The sequence below is a fragment of the Hippopotamus amphibius genome, chromosome 9 (assembly GCF_030028045.1).
Source record: "Hippopotamus amphibius kiboko isolate mHipAmp2 chromosome 9, mHipAmp2.hap2, whole genome shotgun sequence".
Taxonomy (NCBI): domain Eukaryota; kingdom Metazoa; phylum Chordata; class Mammalia; order Artiodactyla; family Hippopotamidae; genus Hippopotamus; species Hippopotamus amphibius.
This window is the reverse complement of record NC_080194.1, coordinates 27,314,549-27,339,905: the sequence shown is the minus strand read 5'-3', so window position 1 is coordinate 27,339,905 and position 25,357 is coordinate 27,314,549. Positions and strand designations below refer to the sequence as shown.

General features: G+C 35.1%; 1 protein-coding gene across 4 annotated transcripts in view; it reads left to right on the top strand.

The window, feature by feature from the left end:
* The window catches only part of NUCB2 (nucleobindin 2), a 37,392-nt gene extending 15,123 nt beyond the window's left edge, over nt 1–22,269 (top strand). For 3 of the 4 annotated variants that reach the window (XM_057695736.1, XM_057695733.1, XM_057695737.1), the window contains 12 exons: nt 815–958; nt 1,549–1,656; nt 5,485–5,611; nt 12,718–12,821; nt 13,745–13,930; nt 14,363–14,453; nt 15,061–15,119; nt 15,217–15,309; nt 16,511–16,600; nt 21,191–21,361; nt 21,637–21,715; nt 22,129–22,269. In XM_057695736.1, the coding sequence (XP_057551719.1) occupies nt 815–958; nt 1,549–1,656; nt 5,485–5,611; nt 12,718–12,821; nt 13,745–13,930; nt 14,363–14,453; nt 15,061–15,119; nt 15,217–15,309; nt 16,511–16,600; nt 21,191–21,361; nt 21,637–21,715; nt 22,129–22,136 (1,260 nt within the window). In that variant the 3' untranslated portion in view covers nt 22,137–22,269. Of the gene's footprint in view, nt 1–814; nt 959–1,548; nt 1,657–5,484; nt 5,612–12,717; nt 12,822–13,744; nt 13,931–14,362; nt 14,454–15,060; nt 15,120–15,216; nt 15,310–16,510; nt 16,601–21,190; nt 21,362–21,636; nt 21,724–22,128 lie in introns of those variants that run through there. The other variant, XM_057695734.1, reaches the window with a different exon arrangement.
* Nucleotides 22,270–25,357: the final 3,088 nt, after the last annotated feature.

Sequence of the window (25,357 nt, the reverse complement as noted above, 5' to 3'; positions counted from 1 at the left end):
ACTTGGATCCTAATATCACTCTATATGTATAAAATCAATTAGTTATGACCTTCTTATTCATTCTAATTCTTGTATTAGATCCTCTGGAGCTACAAAGATCCTTATGAAATAGAAACTGAATAAGCAAGATTTAAAGAATATTGTGGGGCCAGCAATAGTTGTTCCTCTTTTGTTTTAACCCTGTTACATCCTGCTTGATATTTTATTGACCTATTTATTTGAAAAATTATTGACCAAATAGAATTTTAGCATATGACTATTAGTTATGATAAAATGATGTCTAGTAAGGTTAAGAGAATATTTGTAGCCAGTTGTCTCTTTTAATCAATTTATGTTTATAGAGCAACTTATTTTCAAAATTAGATTGAAGCTAATTTAAATATTATATCCCGAAATAATTTTGGCTCTTTAGTATTTTAATTGAGGAAAAAATAAATATATAGTTTTCCCTTCTCCCTTTCTTAAACTTGGGCTGTTTATTTTTTAAAAATTGAGTCCCTCATTACCATCTTTATTTGAAGCTTTTATAATTAACCAAATGTTTTCTTATACTATATAAGCAGTTTAAACTTTAAAATCTTATTTATGTATCTTTTTAGTTTTAGCCGAAAAGCATTTCTTCTCTGATTTTCTTTCTGATCTATTTTAAGCATTATTTTTGATGTTATCTATTTTTAACCCCTTTCATAGAATTCTTTTGTTGCATTAAACTTCCTAAAATTGAATATATTATTGATGTGGTTTTGGGAATGTGTGTATATATAGTTTGAAAACATCTTTTTAGGACCTTAATATAATCATACCTTTATTTCAGATGAACTGGAGGACCATCTTTCTACAATATTGTTTTCTCTGGGTTACATGTGTACTTACTGCCCTTGAAGCTGTGCCTATAGACGTAGACAAGACAAAAGTAAAAAATGCTCAGCCTGTGGACAGTGCAAAGATAGAACCACCAGTAAGTAAAATGCTAAAGATAACCTTGTGGGAAGAATTTTAACTAAAATATTGCTACAGAATTTATTACTTATAAAATTGGAACTCTTTCTGAAATAGCAATAAAAAGAGTATTGGATAAACATATGTTGTTTAATATTAGATGAAGTTTTTTTAATGTAGTTATATTAGATATATAATCTAATTAGTATATTAGATAGTGTATAGAAGAATTAATCATAATACATTTCCAATGTGGAGATAACCAGCCAAGGAAACACTGTATTATAGTCAGAGAAGAGACAGATAGCAGCGAGGAGAGACAGGTGACAATGGTGTAAAACCAATTAGTATTATTGGTTAAGTCTTCATTGTCCAAGCCATATAGAAAATCTACCTTTATGTAAGAGTAAAACAGGACATTGGTTCTGATACAACTCTCTTCATTTGAGAAATACAGCTTTTTAGCTTTGCCCAAACTACCAAAATATTTATGTCTCAATGCCATTTTGCTAGACAGTTGTTTGTTTTTTTTTATATTAGGATTGAGATCTTTAGATACAGGGAAGGAAAAACTTTTAGAAGAGTTATTGTTTGTTTCTTAATTTGAAGGATACTGGACTTTATTATGATGAATACCTCAAGCAAGTGATTGATGTGCTGGAAACAGATAATCATTTCAGAGAAAAGCTCCAGAAAGCAGACATAGAGGAAATAAAGGTAAATGTAATTAAATAATTATTTAACAAACATTTAAGCATGCCAGACACTGAGCTGAGTATTGGGATTACAAAGATGAGACTCATTCTTAGCCCTTAAAGAATCCTCAAGGGAGACTAATATCCAGAAAAAGATTACTAAGGTGAATATATGATGAGTGTATAATATATTTGGGAGATAGAGGATGGACACCTAATTCAGTATGAAGCAGTGGGGGAAGGTGGGAAGTCTTTCTTCTTGGTAGAGATTATGCCCATGTTTAAATATGTAGCTGAAAAAAGGAGAAAGACTGGGAGGCATCCTAGGCCGAGGTGCAAGGGTACAGAGACAACAGATATACAGGAACCTGGAAGGAGTAACTGTTGCTGGACCCTAGCCTGGGAAGTGGAGGCCATGATTGGGCAAAATATGATTTTGGAAAGATTCATGGGCTAGATGACAGAGGGCCTTGTACATCATTGTAAGGGACTTGAATCATGATGCGAGGAGAACAGGAAGCTATTCAAAGGTTTAGAATAGGTTTAGTTCTGGTGTTTTAATCAGGTCCAGATTAATATAAAATGTAATGGACCCTATCTTATCTCAATAGGGGAGGTTAATTATTTGCCTCTGTCCTAAGAACCTTATGTATTTAACATTATCCTAGCCCTAGACATCTCCTTAGTACTCGTAATAGAGAAAGGAGGTTGTAAAAAACAAGATCTGACACGAGAGATTCTTTTAAAGCCTATCCTTGAAGGGTAATGAATCCATTTAGTTGGGTTTATCTTAGAGTCAGCAGTAAAAAAAAAATTTCCAATGATTTAATTTTAAACTTTCAGTTATATCTCTCAAGATAGTTTATTGGTTTGCTTATGTAATTTTTGTTTATCTGTTTTTAACTTTCCTAAAAAGTTATCTCACCGGTTTCTAGAATCAGAATTAGAGAACTTTGTTTGAAGGAAACTTTCTGAATCAAACATCCTTCTTATTTTAGTCTCTGTCCCTGTTCTGGGCCCCTTTGAAAGTCTGACCCACATCAGGTTGTGTCCACTATCAGAGCCGGTGTGTGGCTTTTAGTTCACGGCTCTCCTTTCGGAGGCTGTGAACTTTTCTGGGAGAATAGTAAACAGCCTTATGCTAATAATTCCCTTGAATTATCCATTCTATTTTATTTTATTTTATTATTTGAATTATCTTTTTTTTAATTGAAGTATATTTGACAGTATTATATTAGTTTCATGTGTGGAGCATAGTGATTTGACATTTGTATACATTGTGAAATGATCACCACAATAAATCTGGTAACCATCTGTCACCATACAAAGTTAATACAATATTATCGACTGCCTTCCCCGTGCTGTACTTTACATCCCCATGACTTATTTATTTTACATCTGGAAGTTCGTACCTCTTGATCCCCTTCACCCACTTCAGTCCTCCCCCAACCTCCCTCCACTCTGGCTACCTCCAATTTGTTCTCTGTATCTATGAGTCTATTTTTCGTTCGGTTTAGTTGGTTTGTTTGTTCTGTTTTTTAGATTCTACGTATGTCCTGCAGTATCTGTCTTTCTCTGTCTGACTTATTTCACTTAGCATAATACCCACAATCCCCTGAATTGTCTTGAGAATAATCTTGTGTTTCCTTGAAAAATTCATTTGAGCTGTGGAACTAATTTCCTGGGATGAATGATATTTAATGTAGAACTTTCAATGTCTCTTTGTCTACTTCAGTTAGGACTAAGAGCATTATTTGGAGGCTAACAGACAATGTGGATAATGGGAGTTACTATATAGAGATGATCAGGGAAAAGAAGACAATAAGCTTGTTTTCTTCGGTATAGGAATACTTTTATAACTGTCTTCCTTTCACAGTCAATTTCTATTCCCTATGGGGTTGGACGAGGGAGACAAAATGAAGTAAGTTAAACAGTTATTTAATGAAAAAGAAATGAGGGTAAAAATGGACAATAAAAATCAAGTCAACAGCTGAGCAAAGACTCTTGTCTCAGGAGAAACTGGAAAAAAAAAGTTAGAAGTTGTCCTTTCCTTTTCAGCTAGCATTGTGCAAAGAGAATCATACTACATTACCTCATTTACCAAACATTGCAAACTGGGAAGATTATGGCTTTGCCCAAATCACTTCCCTGAATGTACTTTTGTGAAGAATGTCAGTGGCTTCTTTCTTTTTTTTTAATTAAAAAATTTATTTATTTGGCTGCACCAGGTCTTAGTTACCACATGTGGGATCTTCTTTGCAACGTGAGGAATCTTTAGTTGTGGCATGTGGGATCTAATTCCCTGACCAGGGATTGAACTTGGGCTCCCTGCATTGGGAGCACAGAGTCTTAACCACTGGACCACCAGGGAAGTCCCTGTCAGTGACTTCTTAATTGCCAGATCTAGTGAACACATTTTATTCCTCTTCTTACTGTACTCCTCTATTTTATCTCAGTGGTTCTCAGATTTTAAATTGTTAAAACAGATTTCTGGACCCCACCTCCTGACTTTCTGATTCAGTAAGCCTAGGGCCTGCATAGCTAAAGTTCCCAGGTGATGCTGATGCTTCCACTTGGGGACCACACTTAAGAACTACTGTAATATCTAATAATAATGACCATTCTCCTTGAAATGTACTACTCCTTTTGCTTCTGTAGCAGCATATTCTCTTAGCTCTCCTCCCTCTCTGAACATTCTTTCTTGGTCTCGCTTGTGGTGTTTCTTTTCCTTCCCTTCCTCCCCCTTGACTCAGTCCTGAAGGGTTTGTGTGCCTGATTGCTAGTTAGACTTACAGTTTGTGATTGCAAATGCATTTATAAACAAGAGAAAGTAAACCACTAGTTACTTTGTTTCTTAAATTTTGGAACATGTATAGAGTTACTAATCTATGAAAAAAAGTAATCAAAGGAGACAACCTAAAAAAGATGAATTTTGAAAAGTTATTTATATATGGAATGACTAAAGCTTAAGGAGGCCACGTTACTTTAAAAAAATTTTATTGCAATATAATTCACATACCATAAAATTTGCATACAATTCAGTGGTTTTAGTATATGTACAGAGACGTGTAACCATCACCACTATCTAATTTTAGGACAATTTTATTTCCCCCCAAAAGAAACCCTGTCCCCATTAAGCAATCACTCCCCCTTTCCTCTCCTCAGCCCCTGGCAGCCGTTAATCTATTCTCTATCTCTGTGGATTTGCCTATTGTGAACATTTAGTATAAATGGAATCATACAATATTTGGCCTTTTGTGCCTGGCTTCTTTGACTTAGCGTGATGTTTTCAGTGTTCATCATGTTGTAGCATGTATTGGTATATTCATTCCTTTTAATGGCTGAATAATATTCCATTGTATTGTAATTGTAATATTCCATTCCATATTTTATCCATTCATCAGTTTATGGACATTTGGGTTATTTCTACTTTTTTGGCTAGTATGAATAATGCTGCTATGAATATTCATATTTAAGACTTTATGTGAACATATGTTTCAACTCTTTAGGTATATACCTAGGAATGGAATTGTGGGGTCACATGGTAACTCTCTGTTTAACTTTTTGAGGAACTGTCAGATTGTTTTCCAAAGTGGCTGCACCATTTACAATTTAAATTACTTTTTGAGTTTCTTCTTTATGCTTTCATTATGCTTTTCTAAATTATATGGCTTTCAGACATCTTGATTTTAGAGTTACAAACTGAATATCTTCTGAAAGAAATGCTGTTTGTAATATCAAATTTATCTAAAATAGTCACAAGTATCACTATTATAACCCTATTTTTAATATATTTTATCATAAAAATGTAATGAAATAGATAAAATTAATTTATTATTTTTGTTAACAGAGTGGGAGGCTAAGCAAAGAACTGGATTTAGTAAGTCACCATGTGAGGACAAAACTTGATGAACTGAAAAGGCAAGAAGTGGCAAGGCTAAGAATGCTGATTAAAGCTAAATTGGATTCCCTTCAAGGTAAGTGCTAAAGAAAAGGTAGGAAAATTCCAATATTTGGTTTTTAAGGTCAGTTTACAGACCATATTCCTTTAGTCAAAATTTAATGTTATTGATTTGGCTTCTCTTAATTTTTAAAAAAATTTATTTATTTATTGTTTATTTATTAATTTTGGCTGTTCCAGGTCTTAGTAGTGGCACTCGGGATCTTTACTGCAGCATGCAGGATCTTTAGTTGTGGCATGAGGGCTTCTTAGTTGTGGCATGCATGCAGGATCTATTTCCCGGACAAGGGATCAAACCTGGGCCCCCTGCATTGGGAACACGGAGTCTTAGCCACTGGACCACCAGAGAAGTCCCGGCTTCTCTTAATTTTTAAAGTTTAATTTTTTGAATAGGTTATATATTCATGTCATTCAAAAATCAGAATGATTAGCTGTAAATAATTATATCAATAAAAAGGAAGAATGACAAATAATGAATTAAGTCACTGATTTAAAAGAGGAAAAATAACATCAAAGCAAACCAAAAGAAAGTAAGGCGATAAAATCTAATTAGAACAGTTTCCATAGATGAAATAGAAAAATTGTCAGAGCTAGCTCCACAAAAACACCAGGTTCAGACAATATCAAAGGGAATTCCACCAAACCATTAAAGATCAAATTGTCAGTGCTATTTAAAGTATTCTAGAGTGGACTTCCCTGCTGGTGCAGTGGTTAAGAATCCGCCTGCCAGGGCAGGGGACACTGGTTCGGTCCCTGGTCCAGGAAGATCCGATATGCTGTGGAGCAGCTAAGTCCGTGTACCGCAACTACTAAGCCTGAGCCACAACTACTGAGCCCACACTCTGCAACTACCGAAGTCCATGTGCTCTGCAACAAGAGAAGCCACCACAGTGAGAAGCCCACACATCGCAATCAAGCATTGCCCCTGCTCGCGGCAACTAGAGAAAGCCTGTGTGTAGCAACAAAGACCCAACACAGCCAAAAAATAAAGTTAATTAATTAAAAAAAAAGTATTCCAGAGCATATTCCACACCCTTATTAAGTATTGATGCCAAAACCAAAATTATTGGACGTTAAAAGAATAGTCTATCATAGCAAGTGGACTTATTTCAGGAATGCGAGGTTGACTAAATTTTAGGAAATTTAATAGTATAAATTATCATATGAATAGATATAAAGGAAAAAAAATCTGACGTGACAAAAATTGTAAAGTCAAAGGACAAATAATGAATCAAAATAAATCTTTGAAATTTGTATTTTTTTTAAAATTAAGATAATTTTTTTAGTGCATATATAAGGTTCACAGCAAGATTGAGGGGAAGTTACAGAGATTTCCCATACATCCCTGTCCCCAAATGTTCATAACCTCCCCCAATACCGACATCTCCCAGCAGTATGGTACATTTGTTACAACTGATGAACCTATACTGACACATCATAATCATCCCAAATCCATAGTGTATATTAGCATTCACTCTTGGTGTTGTACATTCTATGGGTTTAGGCAAATTTATGACATGTATCTGCTATTATATTATCATACAGAGTAGTTTCATTTCCCTAAAAATCCTCTGTGCTCTGCCTATTCATCCTCCCATATTCTTTTTTTTTTTTTTTTAGTAAATTTATTTATTTATTTATTGACTGCATTAGGTCTTCATTGCTGTGCTCAGGCTCTTTCCAGTTGTGGCAAGCAGGGGCTACTCTTTGATGTGGTATGCGGGCTTCTCATTGTGGTGGCTTCTGTTGCTGCAGAGTGTGGGCTCTAGGCACACAGACTTCAGTAGTTGTGGCACATGGGCTCAATAGTTGTGGCTTGCTGGTTTTAGAGCACAGGCTCAGTAGTTGTGGCACATGGGCTTAGTTGCTCTGCAGCATGTGGGATCTTCCTGGACCAGGGCTCAAACCTGTGTCCCTGCATTGGCAGGTGGATTCTCAACCACTGTGCCACCAGGGAAGCCCTCCCATATTCTTTTAATTTTAGACTATGAGAAGATCAAATAGCTATGAAGCAGAGCTTTAGAAATGTGAAGATATCTTAAAGAAAGTAATCTCATAGTTCACATGGTCATCTTCATATATTTTCAGAAAAGGCATTTGACAAAAATTAACACCCCTTCTTAATTTTAAAAAAGTAATAAAATAGTAATCAATGGATACTTCCGTAACAAGATCAGATATATCCAACTCAGCTAGACATTGGGGAAACACAAATATGTATGCTAACTAAAATTAGAAAGAAAACAACGATGCTCACGGTCACCACTACTAATTAATATTGTTTTGGAGGTACTAGCCAAAGCAATTATACAAATGAAAAAATTGGAGGTAAAATAATTGGAAAGTAGGTGATAAAACCATCTCTATTTGCAGACAATATAATTATTCACTTGGAAAACCCAAAGTAATTCTTTGAAAACCTTAGTATATACAGCAGGAAAATTCAGCAAGGTAAACAATTTATAGAAATCAATATTTTTCATATGTACAAACGGCAGCCAGTTAGGAGATATAATGGAAGAAAAGATTCCATTTACAATACCAACAGAGATAAAATACACAGAATAAAGCTGTTAATAAACATGCAAAACTTACAGATAAAAACTTTAAAATGCTCCTGAAGGACACGAAAGTAGACTTGAAAAAATGGGGAAGACATAATAACATCTTTTTGATACAAATACTCAACATTATAAACATGTCAGTTCTTCCTAAGTTAATTTACAAATTTAACATAATCCAAATAAAAAGATATACTTTCTTCCCCTGATACTAGCCAAGTTAATTTTAAAGTTCATATGAAAAGGGAAATGAGCAAGAAAAGCAATGTGCCTCTGAAGAAGAAGAACAAAGAAGAAGGACTGGATATATTAGGTATTAAAATATATCACTAAGCCTCAGACATTAGAACTCTATGGTGGGCTTTCCTAGTGGCACAGTGGTTAAGAATCTGCCTGCCAACACAGGGGATACAGGTTCGAGCCCTGATCCGGGAAGATCCCACATGCCCAGGAGCAACTAAGCCTGTGTGCCACAACTACTGAGCCTGTGCTCTAGAGCCTGCGAGCCACAACTATTGAGCCCACTGGCCGCAACTTCTGAATCCCGTGTGCCTAGAGCCTGTGCTCCACAACAAGAGAAGCCACTTCAATGAGAAGCCCGCACACTGCAATGAAGAGTAGCCCCTGATCTGCGCAACTACAGAAAGCCCACTCACAGCAACGAAGACCCAATGAAGGCAATAAATTAAAATAAAACAAACAAAAAAAAAAAACTGTATGGTATCATCATGTAAGTAGAAAGACCAGTGGGACAAAATAGAAATTCCAGAAATAAAATTAAACACATATGGAATTTAGTTTGAATTAACGGTGGTATCTCATTATTAGTGAGATAAAGATTAAAAAAAAATACGTAGTCTTAATAGAGTTGGATAGCCATTTGGAAAAAGGTACAGTTAGATTTATGTCTTATAAATATCAGGATAAGTGCTTATATAAATCAAAGATTTAAGTGTAGAGAATAAAACCATAAAAGCAACAGTTGATGACATAAGTGAATTTCCTTATTGTCTTGGAATGGCCTTTCTAATTATGAATCAAAATCCAGGGGCCAGATTTGGCAAGTGGGAGACCCTTCGAGCTGGCTCCTGTGTCCTTAAAACATGCCCCTATAGGTTGGTTACCTGGGTGGTTTATTGTCATCAATAAATATCTGAATACTTACTAAACATGGAATAGCAGTTCTTAAACTTCAGATTGCATAAAAATCACTTTGGGGAGCTAGTTAAAAATGCAGATTACTGGATCTCATCGCCAGATACTCTGATTCTGGGGATGAGTAATCTGCATTTTATTTTTATTCTTTAAAATATTTATTTATTTTTTATTTATTTGTTTTTATTTTGGCTGCGTCTTAGTTGCGGCACATGGGATCTTTGGTTGTGGCATGTGAACTTAGTTGCAGCATACAGACTTCTTAGTTGCGGCATGTGAACTCTTAGTTGCGGCATGCATGCAGGATCTAGTTCACGGGCAGGGATCAAACCCTGGCCCCCCGCACTGGGAGCTCGGAGTATTACCCACTGGACCACCAGGGAAGTCCCTGCATTTTAAACATGTACCTCTGGTCAGTGGATCATATTGGAAAAATTGTGTAGACCAGTAAACTCTCTGCTGGTGAATAGACTTAGAAAACAAGTACCAGATACTCATTCTCCTGAAACTAAGGATATCAATGAGAGGTAAATTAACTCATACCATCCTACTTCAGGTGATCAGGCATACAAGGTAATTCTATCCTTGAAGCTAGGCCTAAGGTGGTTTGAGATTTCTTTGCCCTTAGACAACTTCCATCCTCTTAATCTTGGCAATATTTTCTTTATATTCCAAGACAGGGGCTGAATTTCATTATTTAAACTGTCTTATATGCTTAGAAAAGTTATGAGTATTTTCTCATTGATTCAAAATTTATGAATTAAAATTTCTGATAATTTAAAGAAGGGCTTAAAGGATCTTAACTTTGGGGGAGGGGTGTAATTTTTAAAGTAGGCAATACATTCACATGGTTTAAAACAAGAAAGTATAAGAAAGTATATAGCAAAAAGTTCCCTGATATTTCTGTACTTTGCCAATTCTCACTGACCGCTAATATGATCCTTCCTGAGTTTCTTTACTCATATATAAGCAAATACAAATAAAAGTTCTTATTTTTCCTTTCTTTTTATACAAAAGATACATGCAATATATATTTTGTGCCTTGTATTTTTCCTTTAATAATGTATTTTGGAAATCTTTCTGTATTAGTACATAGAGAACATCATTTTTTTAAACAACTGCATAGATTTCCATTATATAGATATACCATAATTTACTTACCAGACCCCTGTTGATAGATATTTGGGTTATTTCTAGTGAACACTCTTGTACACGTTCCGCTATGTATCCATGAGAGATTGTCTGTAGGATAAGTTCCCCACAGTGAAAGTGAAATTGTTAAGCCAAAAGATATATGTATTTGTAATTTTGGTAGATATCGCCACCTCCACAGTGGTTGATTAATACCCATTCCCACCAGCAATAATTTCTCATAGCCTTGCTAATTGTAAGTATCATCAAACTTTAGGAGTTTTGCCACTCTGTTAGATGGTATAATTGTGCAGATTTAATATGTATTTCTCTTATTTTGAGTGAGGTTAAGTGTCTTTTCATGTATTTCAGTGATGTGTCATATCCTTCATGGGTAGGCTTTATAACAGATCTTTTCTTCATAAGCAAAACTCCTAGTACAGGGCCATACTAAGAATTCAGTGACGGCTTAGTTGAACTAAATTTAGTTGTTTCTTACTTTCTGGTATAACAACATGTTCCAGGCTCGTCTTGTACCTTGTACCCTGCCCCAGCCCTGGAATTAGCCATTTCTCTGAGGATTCCTGGTTCTTAATTTTAGTGGGAAATGATGTTACAGACCAAGGGCTGGCACTAGGTATGCTCAATGCTCCTGGAATATATTTTCTTCTTGACACTTTCATAGGACAGAGATAGGAAATATATGTATGTCTATACCCATATACATATGCATACACACAGATATGTATAAATATATATTCATACACATGCATATACATCTGAAACATACCTGCATATATGTGTACATATTTTATATATGTTTTAGAAATAGTTCACACAGCACTAATTCCATCTCTTTCCCCAAGTTTCTTTCTTGCCTTCCATCATTTCCGTGTGTGTATGTTCCTTTTTCCCAAGTGAGAACCCTGACTTCTAACAAATCAACATGTGTACATATTTTGCTAGGTTCTGTAATACAACTATAATACAATTGAAATCGTCCAGAATCACTTCACCCATTCAACTACAATACACTGTAGCTTATTTTTTTTAAAGTTCTTTACAGAGAAAACAATTGATGTTTCTTTATTTTTTAAAATTTATTTTTAAAATTTTATTTTATTTAATTTATTTATTGGCTGCATTGGGTCTTTGTTGCTGTGCATGGTCTTTCTCTAGTTGCGGTGAGCGGGGGCTACTCTTCATTGCAATGCGCAGGTTTGTCATTTTGGTGGCTTCTCTTGTTGTGGAACATGGGTTCTAAGGGTGCAGCCTTCAGTAGTTGTGGCTCGTGGGCTCAGTAGTTATGGTGAATGAGCTTGGTTGCTCCACTGCATGTGGAAACTTTCTGGACCAGGGATCGAACCCATGTCCCCTGTATTGGCAGGCAGTTTCTTAACTGCTGCACCACCTGGGAAGTCCCAATTGATGTTTCTTTAAAAATAAGGCATAATCAGGGACTTCCCTGGCAGTCCAGTGATGAAGACTCCGTGCTTCCACTGCAGGGGCGAGGGTTTGATCCCTGGTAGGGGAACTAGGATCCTGCATGATGTGGTGTGCAGCCAAAAAAAAAAAAAGGTCATAATCAAATGAATTTACTTAATTAGATTTTTATTGTTCCATAATGGATTAATTGGAGCTGTATACAAAGAGTTCCTTCATGTAAATTTTAGAGCAATTCTTTTTAGAAATTCTTCTTAGGACTTCCCTGGGGGTCCAGTGGGTAAGACTGTGCTCCCAATGCAGGAGGCCAGGGTTTGATCCCTGGTCGGGGAACTAGATCCTGCATGCATGCTGCAACTAAGAGTCCACATGCCTCAACTAAAAGATCCAGTGTGCCACAGCTAAGACCCAGGGCAGCCAAAAAAAAAAAAAATCTTATTAAAAAAAAATAAGAAAGAAATGCTTCTTAGACCTTTGGTGAAGGTAGTATATTAGAGTTTATCTAATTAAAAGTAGGAAATTTGGTAGTTTTACAATAATGAAAATATTTTTACTATAAATTATACTGATAGCTAACTAGTCTTTCTTGAAATAACATTAAAATGTACACATTAAATTGTATTTCATTCAAGATTCCAGGGCATTACCTTCACCTAGAATAAAAATATGCACAATATTCTAAAAGAAAATATGAACCTTTAAATCTAAAACTTTGAATTTTCCTATAAAATTCTTTAAGAATTAATATGAATGCTTATTCTTATGTATCATTTATATTAATGTTTCTAGCTTCTAATAATTTATTGTTTACAGTTTTCTCATTGTCTTGAAGATACAGGCATAGACCACCATGCTCTTCTAAAACAATTTGATCATCTAAACCACCTGAATCCTGAGAAGTTCGAATCTACAGATTTAGATATGCTAATTAAAGCGGTGAGCATACTTCCAAAATGTGTTGTCTTTGTTGTGCCTTTGAGGTTTCGTAATTTGACAAGTACATTCCTTTAAGTGGTAGTATAACTTTTACATACTCTCTAGAATATCTTTATAGGGAGATAGCTTAACCCTTATTAGTGCAGATAATAATGTGGACATACAGGTCTGTAATCCCTTGCCAACAATTCCAAAATCCAAAATACTGTAAAAATGGAAACCTGGCTTGAATTGTAGTAAGGCTAGTTATAGTTTTTATTTAGCTTACTTTGTGTGAATATTCCTAGATGTTGATAAGGAAGTATTAGCCTGTTCGATTGTAGACTCTTCAGGGGTGTTACATAATATGGCCTATATGCCATATGTCCTTTCTAAAATCTAGAAAATTCTGAAACACATCCGGCCTCGGGGATTTTAGATTATGATTGGTAGACCTCTCATGTTGTACTGTATGGAGGCAGCAAACTAGATATTCTGGGTGGGTGTTATTATGAGGGAGAGTCAAAAATTATCCACACTCCGGTTATATTAAAACTTCTGTAAATTCTGCAGCTGGAGTGTGGATAATTTTTGACTCACCCTCATAGATTTAGTTAAGTTGTTAGGAACTGTTCTAGTTCTCTATACTGTACAGATTTGATAAGGTCCCTTCCTTTTTCTTCTTTTTAAAATAAATGTATATATTAGTTGCTGATGAGGAACTTCCTAAAGTTGAAGCTAGCTTTGAACTTTCAGTTTCTTTGAATGCCTACATCTCTGAGAATAATAAGGACTAAAGTAGAAGGGTAAAATTTAAAACAGAGGTCAAATATGTTTTGGTCCTCCTATGATGCCTTCTGTTAGAGAGTATGCTATTTGCAAGAAAGCCTTTATTTATATTTTTCAATCCCATCTTTTTACTTAATTTAAATATTGCATTATAGGCTACAAGTGATCTGGAACACTATGATAAGGCTCGGCACGAAGAATTTAAAAAATATGAAATGATGAAGGAACATGAAAGGAGAGAATATTTAAAAACACTAAATGAAGAAAAGAGAAAAGAAGAAGAATCTAAATTTGAAGAAATGAAGAGAAAGCATGAAAATCATCCCAAAGTTAATCATCCAGTAAGGATTATGACTTTATTTTATTTTATTTTTTAAAAATATTATTTATTTGGCTGTGTCGGGTCTTAGTTGCAGTGCACAGGCTTCTCTCTAGCTGTGGCATGCTGGCTCTAGAGCACAGGGGCTTAGTTGCCTCGGATCATGTGTGACCTTAGTTCCCCGACCAGGGATCAAACCTGCATCCCCTGCATTGGAAGGGGGATTCTTAACCACTGGACCACAACGGAAGTCCCAGGATTATAACCTTATAAAACCGTAGTTGGATGAAGATACTTCTTTGTGCCAGATAGTAGAATTTTACCATAAGTTATTAGTACTTAAAATCTTGATTCTTAATTCTGCAAAGCTTTTCAATTTTATATTTTATTTTGAGTCTATATACATAGATTATAGTTTGTTTTGAGTGTTTTTTTTTTTTAAATTGATTCGCAGGGAAGCAAAGATCAACTAAAAGAAGTGTGGGAAGAGACTGATGGATTGGATCCTAATGACTTTGACCCGAAGACATTTTTCAAATTACATGGTAACAGATTTGATACAATATTATTATTTATATCTTTTTTTTGAAAAATTGTAGATGCTTTACTCTTAATTGATTTCTGCCAAGGTTTGCTAATTGAGTCCTGTTGATAGTAAATGTTTAGAGTTTTCCTTTAGGGTAGTATAGTAGTCTTTATTGCTCATCTGCAGTATAAAATATTTTAGGTCAGTAGCTATATCTTTATACTTGCTTTTACCTTTGAGTCGTTATATAACATATTACAAGTTTCTCTATAAGATGAAGGCATTTCTGTGACTAGCTAGGTTACATCTAACAGACTTTATGCTGTAATATTAAAATTTACTTTGTCTTATAGCATATTGCTTCATTTTATATTTTTGAAGAAAATTGGTTAATGTATATATTTTTTAAATGTGTGATGAATTATGAATAAGTAGTGAATTATGAATAAGTAGATCAGTTGAACTGATCTGAGACTTCATAAAAAAGAAAGACACCTTTTTCTGTATCATGTTGATGCTTCATGTAAGTAATACTTGTGCAAACCATTTGTAATCAATTATATTTTAACTATCTGTTTTCTAAGGCATTAAAATCAGTTTTTGCATTTGTAACTTTTAAACTTTAGATGTCAATAGTGATGGCTTCCTAGATGAACAAGAATTAGAAGCCCTATTTACTAAAGAGGTAAATGAGTTCATTAAGTATTCAGTGGTTTTACTCTCTCTTTTTTCCTTCTATTATCTTCCTTTCTTTTATGTTGGTTTTAAAATTTTCTTTTTAGTTGGAGAAAGTATATGACCCCAAAAATGAAGAGGATGATATGATAGAAATGGAGGAAGAAAGACTTAGAATGAGGGAACATGTAATGAATGAGGTATGTTTGAAAATGTTATCTGTTACTTCTGTGGATTATTCAAGTTCTTGCAGTAAATCTTATTGTAAAATGGAAAATAAATATAGAGAATAGATATTTAATTGGGTTTTGCATTTTTGATCCAGAGCCATCAGTAGATTCCCTTAGTATAAATAAAATTGTTTTGTAACTGCTTTAAAATATTTTAAAAGATTAAGATGCTGCTGCATATAAGAATGCTGTAAAACATTCTTTTAGAAGTAAAAAATAATGTAGTCCATTATTTGATATCTTAAATGCTGTATTAATTTTTGCTAAGAAATTAAAAAACTCAAATTAATGGTTTATAACAACAAATATTTATTTCTTGTTCACATTATTAAGCTGAAAACTGAAACAGCTATCATAGGCAGGATAACTTAAGCCCACATGTTTTGTTTTGCTTTGTTTGTTTATTTTTGGCCATGCCACACAGCTTGTGGGGTTGGCTTGTGGGATCTTAGTTCCCTGACCAGGGATTGAACCCGGGCCCTTGGCAGTGAAAGCATGAAGTCCTAACCACTGGACCACCAGGAAATTCTCCAAGCCCACTGTTTTGCTTCAGTGATTTTCACCTGATATTTGAGCTATTCATGGTAAATTGGGATTTCTACTGAGTGCTGGCATCTCAAGTAACAGATGAATTTTTTTGGCCATCATAGAATTCACTTTTGTAATTGAATTTGCCATAGTCTTTAAGAGCCATTGAGCAGGGTTTGGAAAGGTTGTCAATGTTAGCTTTGATTTAGTTAGTTGTTTGTTTTTAGGAAAAAAACGTTGAGAGCATTTTAACTTAAACTCTTTTACTCTTAGCTAAAACAATCCTCTTTCTGGAAAGATTGTTTTTCTTGCTCAAGCACTTGGCTTCAAAAGGAATTATACATGGTGTGGTGAGGAAGGAAAACAATACTAGTCTACCCAGTCATGTCAGCAGACTCAAACTTGGTGATCTTTGGGGGTATCAGATATTTTCAATTTTGAATTATATAGAAGAGAAAGTTAACTATTTTCTGATTCCAGTACAATGTTGAGTGTTCTGTTTTGTTTTTTTCCCCTCAGTTTCTATGGATGTTAGGCTAGCCCTGATTGCTGTGTGTTTATGTAGTAGCATCTATTAGAATTTCTAGTGTCTAAATAATGAGAAGAGTTATTTTATTTTACATATACATTTTCCTTTAATCAGGTTGATACTAACAAAGACCGATTGGTGACGCTAGAAGAGTTTTTGAAAGCTACAGGAAAAAAGGAATTCTTGGAGCCGGATAGCTGGGAGGTAATAGAATCTACTTGAAATGGAATATATGGTTCAACAAATTCTACATCAGTCTATTCTACTTTTAATTTTTATTTGCCATTATGTTTGCATCTATAGTTTTGCTGTCTTGGCTTTTCATATAAAATGTCACTAAAATAATGAACTCGATTTCTTGGAAAGCTATGGCAATTGATCTCTATTTGTAATCCCATTGCATATAATTAGAAGACTTTTAAAAAATATTTTATTTTATTTTATTTTATTTATTGGCTGCATTGAGTCTTCGTTGCTGCGCGCAGGCGTTCTCTAGTTGTGGTGAGCAGTGGCTGCTCTTTGTTGCAGTGCACGCACTTCTTATTGCAGTGGCTTCTCTTGTGGCAGAGCACAGGCTCTTGGCGCACAGGCTCAGTAGTTGTGGTGCGTGGGCTTAGTTGCTCTGCGGCACGTGGGATCTCCCGGACCAAGGCTCGAACCCGTGTGCCCTGCATTGGCAGGTGGATTCTTAACCACTGTGCCACCAGGGAAGCCCCTAGAAATCTTTTTAAAATTGTACTTTTTTTATGTGTAAAATAATATTTATTCTTGAAAATTAAAAATATGGGTACATTTAAAGAATGAATTAGAAATTACATGTAATTCTACCATCTGGAAGTAGACACTTAAATTATGCATTGTGTTATGTCCGTTTGGAAATGTTTTGTGTATTTAGTATATACATATATGGCATATAGTATATAGTGTACTGTCCCATTTTTTGCTTACATATACACATAAATTTGTATCTATATATTTTTAAATGGCTTCATACTATATAAATGACTTTGTATGTTTGTGAAATTCTGTTTTTTAAAAATTTAACAATATTCCATGAACATTTTCCAATGCCATGTCTCAAAATCTCGATTTAAAAAATGAAAAATGACCACTTAGGGCTTCCTAGGTGGCGCAGTGGTTAAGAATCCACCTGCCAATGCAGAGGTCATGGGTTCGATCCCAGCTCCAGGAGGATCTCACATGCTGCGGAGCAACTAAGCCCGTGTGCCAAAAGAAATAAAATAAAAAAAAATAAAAATAAAAAATAATAAAAAATGACCACTTAGCATGCAGTTGTGTGGTTGTAGCCTAATTTATACAGCCATTCTTCCAGATTCAGACATTATGAGTTAATTCTAATTTTTTTACTGTGATAAATAACATTGTGATGACTATCCATTTGTTCATGCATTTTTGGGCATCTGTGATGATTTCCCTGGGATTAATTCCTAGGAATAGAACTATTCTTAAGTTTTATGAACACTTTTTTTAGTTTCTAAATATATCTGTTAAACTGCTCCTGAAAGATATTTGAATTTATATTATAGTTTAGTGTGTATAAATGAGTGCATACACATCATGAACAGAATTGTTGAGAGGTACCAAGCAAAGTAGATTGAAAGAAAGAACATTGTCTTTTCCTATATAAAATAAAAAGATTACCTTTTTCATTAGTTTGAGATAGGGTGGCCAACTGTCCTGGTTTATCCAGACTGAGGAGTTTACCAGGATGTGGAACTTTTCAGTGTTATAACCCGATAGTCCTGGACAAATTGGGACAATTGGTCATCTTAGTTTGAGGTTAAAGAAATCAGCTTCTTTTTCGTTGTTTTTGTCTAACATTTGAACTATTTCTGGACATTGGTGAAGAAGACGAAGGCTAAGGTTATTTGAACATGAATTCCCTTGAGTGCTTCTGGTGAACTGGATCAATAGATAATTATATACCTTTTTTACTTTGACATAATTGCAGATTTACAAAAAAGTTGCAAGAATAAACAAGGAATTCCTGAATATCTTTCACCTAGGTTTCCCATTTTACTACATTTGCTTTCTCCCTCTCCTTTTCTCTCTTTCTCCATTTTTAATCTCTCTGCGTGTGTATTTATATATAACATATATAATTATTTTTGAGAGTGCGTTGCACATGATGCTGCTTTAACCTTAAATACTTGAGTGTGTATATTTTGCAAACAAACATTTATCTTACATAATCACAGTAATATTATCAATGCTATACAAACAATAATCTCTAGATTTTACTGAGATTTTTATCTATGTTCCCTGTATTGTCCTTTATAGCAAAAGAAAATCCAAGATCATGCATTGAATTTGGTTGTAATGTCTTTCTAGTCTCCTTTAACCTGAAACAGTTCCTGAGTCTTTGTATCTCATAGCACTGATATTTCTAAAAACTGCAGACCAGTTATTTTGTAGACTGTCCTTCATTTTGAATTTGTCTGCTCTTTCCTTATGATTCCTACTTTTGGTAGGAATATCACTGAAGTGTTGCTAAGTGCATCATATCAAGAATCATATTCTGCTGATTATTTCCATAAATGACAATGGTTAAGGTGGTGTCTACCAGGTTTTCCCACTGTAAAATTACTATTTTACCTTTTGCAATTTGAAAAGTATTTTGTCTAACCCACCATACTGCCAGAATCAGAAATCAGCTTAAAAAAAAAATTACTCAGCATCATATCAAAGGTATTTCCAAATACTATTTGTAAGCATTGTTTTAATAACTATGGAGGTGCTTAACTGTTTTCTGAGGGTTAGACATTTAGGTTATTTCCAGTCTTTTATTGTTATTTAAAAAGATAGTGCTGCTATAAACATTTTTATATAAAGTTTTTATGTGTTCAAGTTTATTTTAAAAGATAGATTCTCAATGTAGCATTACCAGGACCAAGGGAATATTTTTAAGGTTGTTGATATACTTTGTAAAAGTGCTTTTCCAAACAATTGTACCAATTTATATTTCCACCAATAAAAAATGAGATTGCTCTATTTTTAAAAAAGGTATCTTTGGGGATATACGTTTAGACTCATTATCTACTAGTTTTAGCATGCATTGATGATTCTGGCCAGAATCAATTGTTACTGTGACTGTTGACAAATGGTGATTTTCTAATCATCATTCCTTAGTTGGCTTCCACTGTAGGGAAAAGCTGTTTCTTCCCCCTTCTCTATTTATATCAGTGGAGACTCCTGGCTTCTTACTTTATTCAATAAACTTGAATTCTTACTATAATTTGTTTCAATGCTCAGATTATCCCAGATTTGGCTAGTGGGAGTTTCTTCAGACTGGTTTTAGGCATGTCCTTATCATTCTTTGAGGACTTCCTTACTTTTTAGCATAATAAGGTATCCAAGGCTCATCTTGTTCCTTTTCTGCCCTACCTGTGGAATCAGCCATTTTTCTGGGGAGCACTGGTTCCTTTTAGTGGAGATTGATATTACAGTCCAGGATCAGGGCACTGGATGTGCTCCTTGCTACTGGAATGCTGTTGCCTCTAGGCCTTGTCAAGTAAGAGAGTTGAAGAATTAAAAAAAAAAAAAAAAAATATATATATAATATAAAATATATATTTATAATGTGTGTATATGTATATATATACACGCATGCATGCATATATGTGTATAGACACATCTATACACATTTATATTCATTTTTATATATTTAGCTATCAATATATATTAAAACTCATGAGTTCACATTATCTCCTTAAATTTCACTCTAACACTTCCACTTCCAATACAACATTCTGTCTTTTTCTTTCCATGTTTCATACAAAACCTGGCACCCATTTCCCACGATAATATTGTACTTATTTATTCAATGCTAGGATGTACAAAGAGTTTCAGAACTGTTAATCTATGCCTCTGCAAAACCAGACTTTAATATTTGTTTGCATTTTTTGTTGTTGTTTTAGCCTAAGGGCATATAGTCTAAATGCTGTGATCAAAAGTTTCTTGGGTTAGTTGTTTTTTTCACTCCCCCTTCTGTGAATTATTTTATTCACTTAAAATAAAAGTATTATTTATTTGTTTCTATTTGTATTTAATTTGGAGAGATTTTCTGTCTTTGTGGATTTTATTTATTTTCTTTTTTTCTTTGAGTATGTGAAGCATTGACATATTTCCAACAATCAAATCTGTGCAGAAAAGGCACATTCAAAGGAGTGTGATTTTCTTTCCCACATGCTTTTTGTCCTTTCCACCCAGTTCTCTCCTTATTCTATAGGTAACCAATCTCATTAGTTTCTGGATTTTCCTTCCTGTTATATCTTTTGCTCAAATAAGTGTATATATTCTTATTTCCCCTTCTTTCTTTTTTTAAACAATTAATTATTTTATTTATTGGCTGCATTGGGTCTTTGTTGCTGTGCGTGGGCTTTCTCTAGTTGTGGCAAGCGAGGGCTACTCTTCGTTGCAGTGCACAGGCTTCTCACTGCGGTGGCCTCTCTTGTTTCAGAGAATGGGCTCTAGGTGCTCGGGCTTCAGTAGTTGTGGCACGCAGGCTCTAGAGCGCAGGCTCAGTAGTTGTGGCGCATGAGCTTAGTTGCTCTGAGACATGTGGGATCTTCCTGGATCAGGGATCAAACCCGTGTCCCCTGCATTGGCAGGTGTATTCTTAACCACTGCACTACCAGGGAAGTCTCTCCCCTTCTTTCTTACCCAAAAGATGTATATCCTTTTCTATTTTACTAAGCATAGAATTTTAAAGCTGAATCAGACCTTTTTGTTTTCTTTCTAAGCTTATTCTTTTCTCATTTTTTTGTCTCTTAGACATTGGATCAACAACAGTTCTTCACAGAGGAAGAACTGAAGGAATATGAAAATCTTATCTCCGTGCAAGAAACTGAACTTAAGAAAAAGGCAGATGAGCTTCAGAAACAAAAAGAAGAGCTACAACGTCAGCATGACCAACTTCAGGCTCAGAAGCTGGAATACCATCAGGTGGTATTTTGTAAAAGGCTTGTGGCATTAAAAAGGATTTTAGGGGCTTTGCTATAAGCCTGTGTTTTTGTAATGTAATATTTCAATTAGCTGTCATATTTTAATTTTAGTATTTTTTAAACTGCATTGTTGAATATTAATCTAAATTTTAGAATGCGAATATCTCATTTTGGAAAACAATTTTCAGTTAGTTTGTTGTGCTTTGTCAAAGGTCATACCTATCAGAGAAAATCAAATAATACTGACTTTTAAGACGTTCTTTTTCCATTCACTAGGTTGTACAGCAGATGGAACAAAAAAAATTACAACAAATTTCCCCATCAGCGCCTGGTGGAGAATCAAAGATCCAGCCACGTATGTAATTTTGTTTGTTTGTTTGTTTGAGGAGATTAAAAAATTGAATAAATAGAAATTCACATTTGTTACAAATATAATTTCAGATCATTAATATCCGTGCTATTTTCTATTTATTTGTGGAAATAGAGCAGTTTGTGTTACAGAGAAATGAAAAGGCCTCTAAAATTTTTATATATCAGCACATTTCAAAAGCTATATAATTTGATAGCCATATGCATGGTGAAATGATTTTTTTCAATGAGTCATAATTCTTCCTGATCAATTATTGATATTATCAGAACATGGTTTTTAATTGTAATCTGTGAGTAACTAAGCATAGTTAAAAAACAAATAATATATCTATGTAGAAAAGACTATTCAGAATAAAGGAAGATACCTTTAAAATGAGGGCTTTTTTTTTTTTTGAACAGATATTTAAAGTCCGAATTCCACCAGAACTTGGAAGAAAATTGTTAAATCATCGTCTGTGTCATCTTTTTACCTCCCTTCCTTTTCCTCTGCTCAATAAATATTTTAAAGCATATATGGAATAAAGGAAGATACTTTTTAAATGAGAATGTATTTTTTTTTTTTAGACACAGATGTTTAAAGATTGAAATCTACCAGAGCCAGGAAGGAAACAAACTCAATACCTGCTCTCATTTTCATACCTTCCTTCTTTTTCCTTTGTTCTCCTTTAGTCATTTAGTTAAGTGGCCTTATGCCATAATTTAATGAAATTATTAGTAAATATTTAAGTGAGAAAGCTCCATCCACTGCTTTTAAAATAAATTGCTTTCACTTATTCGTAAAGATATATACTTTTATGGGTACTTAGCATCCCCTCTCTCAATAAAAGTCTCTTTGATATTAATAGTTCTTCTCCTGAGAAGATCATAGTATTCCCCAGTGTTTGTTGGTAACTTTTTCCTACTTTCAGCAATAGTAACTGCTAGAAATTCTTCTACCAAACAGCTTTTGCTACCACTTAAGGTCATTTTTCATTTATGTATTTGTGTTATACTCTATCATTCAAGATCAGGATTTGCTATCTATAACAGAAAAACCAAAGATAACGGTGGTTTAAACTAAATAAGAGTTTTTGCCTTTTACATAAAAAAAATCTGGAAGTAGATGGTGTCCAGGTTCTTATCTTTCTGCTCTGCTCTCCTCAGTGCATGGTTTTTATTAAGTTATTTCATTCTTATTGTCCAAGATGGCTTTTGGAAGCAGTGGGGGAAGGGCAACAAAAGGAACTTCCCCGAGCTGAATTAGCTTCCTTGATGCAGTTTTCCCAGAGAACCACAGAGCATTTGAATTTACATCTCATTGGCCAGAGCTATGTCATGTGGCCACCTAGCTGCTAGGGAAGCTGAGAAATCCATGTGGCAATGGGAGCAGCTAAAAGTTAGGATTCTTTAACTAGGGAAAAATTCCCTTTAAGAAGGGAGGAGACAATGTTTGGTGGGCAACTTACAGTTTTAACGTAAACAGCCTTTTGGTGACCTAAATATCTATGTACAGTTCTTCTGAAACAGAAGATGCTCATTTCCCCCACCCCAAAAGGAAACCACCAAAACCCAATCCATTAATGCACGTAGCACAAAGCCCACGACATCTGAGTATATGGTCCCCCTCATTGAGTTAGGATGTGGTTTCTTATGTTCTGGTCACCTGCAAACTAAAAAGCAACCATATGCATAATGGGATAGGTACAGGATAACTGCAATAAAATCAACCTTTTAGGAAAGGGGAAAATAGGAAACATAGCAGTCATCTATCCATAACAATTAAAAAAATATTACTGGCAAAAATAGCAAGGTCTCTTTGCTCTGTCCACAAATATAGTCTTTGGTTTTTCTGTCAGGCAACCCCTGCTTCACCTTTCTGGGAGGAACTCTGCTGTCTAATGTCCTCAGGGGCCCTTGGCATTGCCCTCTAGGATGTTTTTATTTCCCATTAACCTTAAAGACACAAGTGGGCATTGGAAAGTGTCCCCTTCTTGAAGGCCAGACAGGCTTCATACTTTCACTTCCTGTTTTTTTTTTAAAGAAAGCCACAGTCCATCCTGAAAGTAGCAAGTGACTTTCTTTTCTTTCTTTTTTTAAAAAATTTTTAATTAATTAATTAATTTATTTTTATTGGCTGCTTTGGGTCTTTGTTGCTGCACGAAGTCTTTCTCTACTTGCAGCGTGCAGGGGCTACTCTTCATTCATGCAGTGGGCAGGCTTCTTATTGCAGTGGCTTCTCTTGTTGCGGAGTACCAGCTCTAGGTGTACTCAGGCTTCAGTAGTTGTGGCGTATGGGCTCAGTAGTTGTTGCATATGGGCTTAGTTGCTCCCCGGCATATGTGATCTTCCTGGACCAGGGCTCGAACCCTTGCCCCCTGCATTTGCAGGCGATTCTTAACCACTGCGCCACCAGGGAAGCCCTTATACTTCACTTCCTGTTATTGTAGGTTTGGGGCCTTGGAAATTATTTTAAATAGTTACAGGCTGTTTCAGGCTGGGTTTAGGGTTTTTATTTGTTTGTGTTTTGTTTTGCTTTTTGGCAAAACCGTTCCCTAGAAACTTAGTAAGTTTCTGGTCTGTTTTCTTCAATTATTACCATGAGAAACCACAAAGATCTTGTCAAGACAGTTTTTAACGAAGAGCCTCATCTTTTCCTTGCTGGTTTCTGTGTTCTTTCTCTCCCTTTGGGTCTTAAATGAATGGTACCTACTTAGGATTGTTGTGTACTATAGGCCAGGATGGGATAACAACAGTCTTAATCTGATCTTTTTTCTTAGGATGGCTCCCTTTACTTGGCAGAAAATTCTTAAGGGAAAGCTTTTGGAAAGGTTGTGAAAGCTTCAGCAGCTTCCTCAGAACCTTTACTTATAACGTTTCAGTTTGGAGTACGGTAGTATAATAGTTGACTTTTCCAATTCTTCAAGACTCCAGATTTGGGACTCTATCAATTTACTTGGTAGATAGAGAGGAGTTCTCTCAGCAAAGCTATATTCCCTTCCGTCTCTGCCAACTTGCTCACCTTAGCCCGAGTCACATCTCTCTTGTAGGACCTTTCTGAGAGAGGCAAGACGCAGCCCACACATGCTAGCATTCTGAAATTCTACCACCATTTTCCCTTATAATTAACCTTAGGTGGCATGAGGTATCACTGCCCTAAACCTTAACTCCTCAACAAAGCCAGTTCCATTTTTAAGATCCTTTTACTTGCTGCACTTTACTTCTAGCTACCAAATTCTGTACAGGTTAAGATTCTTTGTTGTAGATAATAGAATCATCTTCAGCTGTTAAACAGAATGGGATTGATGGAGGGCAGGGGAATGTATAGATAACTCAGAATCTTTGGGAGGGCTGAAAGAAGGGAACTTAGGCTGAGCTTCTAGGAACTGCATCACGAGACTGGGCTGCGAAAGAAGCTGCTGCTTTTGGAACAATCAAGAAGCTGCCTGCTAGATCAGGAAACCACCCACCGGATTAGGAATCCGTGAAATTGGCAGCTCCAGAACCACGCCACCTCTGCAGTGCTTTGTGTCAGCAAAAATGGATACTTCATGTCCTGCTTCTCTCCCATGTAACTGAGTTCTGAGTAAAAGTTTCAAGTGAGTACATCTGATTGTTTGGAACAATCATATCTGGAACCCTAGCTGCAAGG